We start from the raw sequence: 5834 nt of genomic DNA on the forward strand, positions 1-5834 counted from the left end.
TTTTTTGAGACAGAGTCTTACTCTGTCATCTAGGCTGGAGTGCAGTGGTGTGATCTCGGCTCACTGCAACCTCTGCTTCCTGGGTTTGAGCAATTCTCCTGCCTCAGCCTCCCAGATAGCTGGGTTTACAGGCATGCACCACCATGCCCGGCTAATTTTTTGTATTTTTAGTAGAGACGAGGTTTCACCATGCTGACCAGGCTGGTCTCGAACTCCTGATCTTGTGACCTGCCTGCTTCAGCCTCCCAAAGTGCTGGGATTACAGACATGAGCTACCGTGGACAGCCACAACTATGATTTTATAGATCAAATTTCCTAACTTATTGGTCTGTGATTAAGGGATCAAAGAACAGAATGCTAGGATGAGGTAACTAACTGGATTAATTAGAGCCATGCTCAGGAATACTGACCCTAACTCACTTTTGTTTTTTTTTCTTGAGACGGGTCTTGATCTGTTGCCCCGGCTAGAGTGCAATGTCAAGATCTTGGCTCACTGTAACTGCCACCTCCCAGGTTCAAGCAATTCTTCTGGCTTAGCCTCCTAACTGGGACTACAGGCGTGCACCACCACGCCCTGCTAAATTTTGTATTTCTAGTAGAGATGGAGTTTTGCCATGTTCATCAAGCTGGTCTGGAACTGCTGACCTCGGGTGATCCACCCACCTTGGCCTCCCAAAGGGCTGGGATTACAGGTGTAGCCACCCTGCCTGGCCCCTAATTCACATTTTTAACCTGTTATTCCCAGCAGTATTTACCTTTGGGCTCATATGGAACAAACCAAATGTACTTACATTTGCCGGGATCCTAAAGAGCCACCAAAGACAATCATTTTATCATCTATCACACAGGAGGAGTGGCCAGCCATGGGAGGTGGCCCATGGGTTGTCACAATGCAGTTCCACCTAATGTAAAAAGACAGGAGGAAGCCAAGAAGTCAGCACCACACACTTTATGTGTTTGAGGTGAAAAACAGTAAGTAGGCATCCATGTAAAGTGATAATCCTATCACCTTCAGCAGAGATTTGCTGGGCTAATAAATGGTATAAGGTATTTATGCCTTTCCTACAAACTTGGCAAAAGTTTGCTTAAAGTTATCTTCAGTTTCAAACTCGGAATGTAAATGGTCTGGAGGGAGAGAGATGAGAAGACGATGACAAGGGACAGGGTCATGGCTTCTTGGCTGCTTTGGCCTGGTTTGCTGACAGAGCACCACTTGCTACCTGCTACCTGTCTATGGTCCTGATCAGTAACAGCTAACGAGCACCATGTACTAAGTATTCCATTACAAGAAACAGCAGCTGCTGTCATTAAAACATATACGTTTGAAAAACAATTCAGACACAGGAATTGTCTTGGAGACACAGTCAGGAGTAAGAAACCATCTGGATCTACAGCACTCCTGGAGTGTTAGCAGCCAAAGCTGAAGAGCTCGCTGTTCTTCAACTGGCTTGTTCATTTTTCTTGGAAGAGGAATAAATCTCTTCTATTTTTTCTCCTTAGAATAAGGGCTCTAAATGCAGGGTTCTAGGATTCCTATAAACTCTCTAAAACTGTTGGTAAAATCTGTGTATATGTACATTTTTCCTCTCCTGGGAACAGAGTTCACAGCTTTCCATCTAATTCTCGAAAGGACTCTTGACACAAAAAAACCGAGAATCCACTGATTTAAGGCCTTTTCTTCCAGATTTAAAGAGTTTATCTGTTACTTACCAGTTTTTAGAGGGGGAATAAGTATGTATTTCATCAAAGAATCTCTCTGGCTGATGTAGGGGATAAGGGCTTGGCCGCGTCCAGCCACCAAACAGCACTAGCAAGTCCTTGTACACGACCAGAGTTGCTCCAGCTTTGGGGGAAGGATAGGAGCCTGGAAAAGTCAGTAACACCATGGTTAGGGTTCAGGATCTCACAACAATCCGTAGTTAGGCTTTCCATAGATCACCTTTCCCTGAAAGAGTAACAAAAGGGGAAGCAATACTAGAAAGTACAGGGGAAAGGTGAAAAGAAAACTGGGTTTGAGAGTCAGAGAGAAAATCATCACTAATTCACACCTCTTTTATTATTAACACAGAGAAATCTGAGAGGAAAGTTACTTAGCCTCTCTCATGTTTATAATTTGCTCACCTAAAATTAGGGATGAGAGTACCTATCTCATAAGGCAGTTTTGAGTATTAAATAGTATATTTAAAGCACCTAACACAATGCTTGGCACATAGTAAGTGCTCAATAAATGAGCACTCCTTCCCATCCCTTTTACAACAGGTCACAAAGAAAAAAAATGTAGAGGATTCACAGAGAAATATATAGAGAGACTGGATGTCTGGATGCAACTTAAAAATAACTTGTTACAGAACACAAGTAAAAAAGGAGGCAGAATGCAATTCTGATTTGTCCTGTGAGTCAAATGTTAACATAGGGACCTCTAGGCCCCTAGCTATGTGCTTCACATAACCAGAGGGCCTCAGCCTAGCACAAATGGGGCAGACTTTCAAGGCTTGGTGTGAAGGAATTCCAATGAAACCATGAGCCTTACACCAAATACTGTCTAGGCTGGACCTCTGGCCTATACTGACTAAATTCTGAAAAAAACAAAGCTTGGCTTATGCTGGAAAACTTTGGGAATAACAGGAGCATAATTTTTCCACAATCTACAACTGCTATTTCTCCCCATCCCTCACTCTACATGTCACCTTTAGTTTACTCAAGACCAAAGTAACTTGTCCCAACATCCACGTCAGTAAATACCAGAATACTTTTTTTTTTGGAGATGGAGTCTCACTTGGAGTGCAATTACACAATCTCAGCTCACTGCAACCTCAACCACCTCCTGGGTTCAAGTGATTCTTCCACCTCAGCCTCCTGAGTAGCTGGGATTACAGGCACCTGCCATCATGCCCAGCTAATTTTTGTATTTTTAGTTGAGACAGGGTTTCACCATATTGGTCAGGCTGGTCTCAAACTCCTGACCTCAGATGATCCACCTACCTTGGCCTTCTAAAGTTTGTGTTGGGATTACAGGCGTCAGCCACAGCACCCGGCCAAGAATACTTTTTTTGAATCTTTTTTTTTCTTTTTGGTTAAAGCTGCAGGGGCCGGGAGCGGTGGCTCACGCCTGTAAATCCCAGCACTTTGGGAGGCCGAGGTAGGGGGATCACAAGGTCAAGAAATTGAGACTATCCTGGCCAACATGGTGAAACCCCATCTCTACTAAAAAATACAAAAGTTAGCTGGGCGCCTGTAGTCCCAGCTCCTCGGGAGGCTAAGGCAGGAGAATTGCTTGAACCCAGGAGGCAGAGATTGCAGTGAGCCAAGACTGCGCCACTGTACGCCAGCCTGGCGCCTGGCGACAAAGTGAGACTCTGTCTCAAAAAATAAATAAATAAAGCTGCAAGATTCATTTTCAAAGGATATCTCAAACAGAAGGAATCCCAATACTACATTAACCTGACAGCAGTTGAGGTGCTCCAATCTAGGTGGAGAGCTTTGCTTCCCCTTTCAGTAACAGGTTATGGGAACACTGTTTGAAAAGCCCTGCTCAAATTGCTTTATTGGTGTCATTTACAAAGTCTCCAGGTTGAGAAGGTAGAGCAGAGAACTGTCTTTCTTGTGATCTAACTTACGGGAACAATATGATTTACTGAGAAGGCACCAGTTCTCAAGGTTACAGAGTGAGCATCTAAGAACACCAAGTGGCATCAACTATTTTTCTTTTCTTTTTCTTTTTTTTTTTTTTTTTTTTTTTTTGAGGTAGGGTCTTGCTGTTACCCAGGCTGGAGTGCAGTGGCACAATCATGGCTCACTGCAGCCTTGGCCTCCTGGGCTCAAGGGATCCTCCCACCTTAACTTCCCAAATAGCCAGGACTATAGGCAAGCACCACCACACCCTACTAATTTTTTAATTTTTTTGTAGCGATGGAGTCTCCTTATGTTGCCCAGGCTGGTCTCAAACTCCTGGGTTCAAGCAATCCTGCCGCCTTGGCCTTCCAAGTGTTGAGATTACAGATGTGAGCCACTGTGCTTGTCCATGTCAGCTACTTTGAATACTTTCCTAATAAAACCTACACTAGGCTGGGCATGGTGACTCACGCCTGTAATCCCAGCACTTTGGGAGGCTGAGGTGGGTGGATCACCTGAGGTCGGGAGTTCGAGACCAGCCTGACCAAAATGGAGAAACCCTGTCTCTAGTAACAATACAAAAATTTAGCCGGGCATGGTGACGCATGCCTGTAACCTCAGTTACTAGGGAAGCTGAGGCAGGAGAATCACTTGAACCCAGGAGGCAGAGGTTGCAGTGAGCCAAGAACGCGCCATTGCACTCCAGCCTGGGCAACAAAGAGTGAAACTCCATCTCAAAAAAAATAAATAAATAAAAATAAAATAAATAAAACCGACACTAATCCCAGACCACAGGATCTGACCATAGAAATAAGCCTGCCTCCCTGCCTCCCTCCCTCCTTTCCTTCTCTCCTTCCCTCCCCTTCTTTCTTTATTTTCAGACAGGGTCTAGCTTTGTCGCCCAGGCTAGAGTGCAGTGATACAATCATGGCTTACTGCAGCCTTGACTTCCCCAGGCTGAAGCAATCCTCTCACCTCAGCTTCTCGAACAGCAGAGACCACAGGCACATAATACCATATCCAACTAATTTAAACAATTTTCTGTAGAGACGGGGTCTTGCTATGTTGCTTAAGCTGTTCTCAAACTCTTGGCCTCAAGCGATCCTCTATCTCAGCCTTCCAAAGCGCTGGGATTACAGGCATTATTTACCTCACCCAGCCAGAAATCTTCCCTGGCAACAGTTATCACATCAATCTGAAGTGCTGAGACACTGGCTGAGGTCTTCTTTACCCTCAGATCCCACAAGAATAGTGACTAAAGAGGCTGTTGTCCTTCATCTAGCCTTATTGTTCCTGGTCAAAAACTTTTACCTCCCCTAGGGGATTTATCTTCTATCCCAATTAGAAAACCTAAGTAATATACTAGTCTAGTTAAAACACAACTGTTGCTCTAAAATTATTTAATTTGTGAAATGCCAGACAAAGCTTCCAAGTTCTTGCCTCTAACTTGGAAATTATCAGTACTGTGAAACAGAAAAAAGAAAAAACAAAATATATCACAGCCTTCAGCAAAGTAGTAATGGAAACTTTCTAGACTAGAATGTGGATTTGGATTTGAGATACAGGGCTTAAAGAAATTATAAATGCAATGTAAGAATATATACCTCTTGCCGGGCACAGTGGCTCACACCTGTAATCCCAGCACTTTGGAAGGCCGAGGGGGGCAGATCACTTAAGGTCCGGAGTTTGAGACCAGCCTGGCCAACATGGTGTGAAATACCGTCTCTACTAAAACTACAAAAATTAGTGAGGCGTAGGAGCCCACACCTGTAATTTCCAGCTACTTGGGAGGCTGAGGCACGAGAACTCTCTGAAACTGGGAGTCAGAGTTGCAGTGAGCTGAGACTGCGCCACTGCACTCCGGCCTGAGTGAAACAGCAAGACTCCGTCTCAAAGAAAAAATAACAAAAAAAAGAAAGAAAGAATATGTATCTTTTAAGGGGAAAAATATCATAGAATTTGAAAAAGTGTTGGTAAAACATATCATATATAATGAAACTAGAGGAAAGACGGCACTTTAGATCTGTACTGTCCAACACAGTCACCATTAGCCACATGTTGCCAGTGGTTACCAAACTGAAGAGCACAGACGTAGGACATTTCTTTTCTTTTTTCTTTGAGATGGAGTCTTGCTCTGTCGTCAGACTGGAGTACAGTGGCGTGATCCTGGCTCACTGTAACCTCCGCCTCCCAGGTTCAAGCGATTCTCCTGCCTCAGCCTC

The 5834-nt window shown here is 44.2% G+C and overlaps 1 protein-coding gene across 1 annotated transcript in view; it reads right to left on the bottom strand.

The window, feature by feature from the left end:
- The window catches only part of FBXO42 (F-box protein 42), a 92858-nt gene that overhangs the window by 5863 nt on the left and 81161 nt on the right, over positions 1 to 5834 (bottom strand). The window contains exons 5-6 of the mRNA XM_017505270.2: positions 1711 to 1864; positions 792 to 902 (exon numbers count right to left, since the gene is read on the bottom strand). Coding sequence (XP_017360759.1) covers positions 792 to 902; positions 1711 to 1864 — 265 coding nt within the window. The remainder of the gene's footprint in view (positions 1 to 791; positions 903 to 1710; positions 1865 to 5834) is intronic.

This window comes from Cebus imitator, unplaced genomic scaffold (genome assembly GCF_001604975.1).
Source record: "Cebus imitator isolate Cc_AM_T3 unplaced genomic scaffold, Cebus_imitator-1.0 Scaffold15, whole genome shotgun sequence".
Lineage (NCBI taxonomy): Eukaryota > Metazoa > Chordata > Mammalia > Primates > Cebidae > Cebus > Cebus imitator.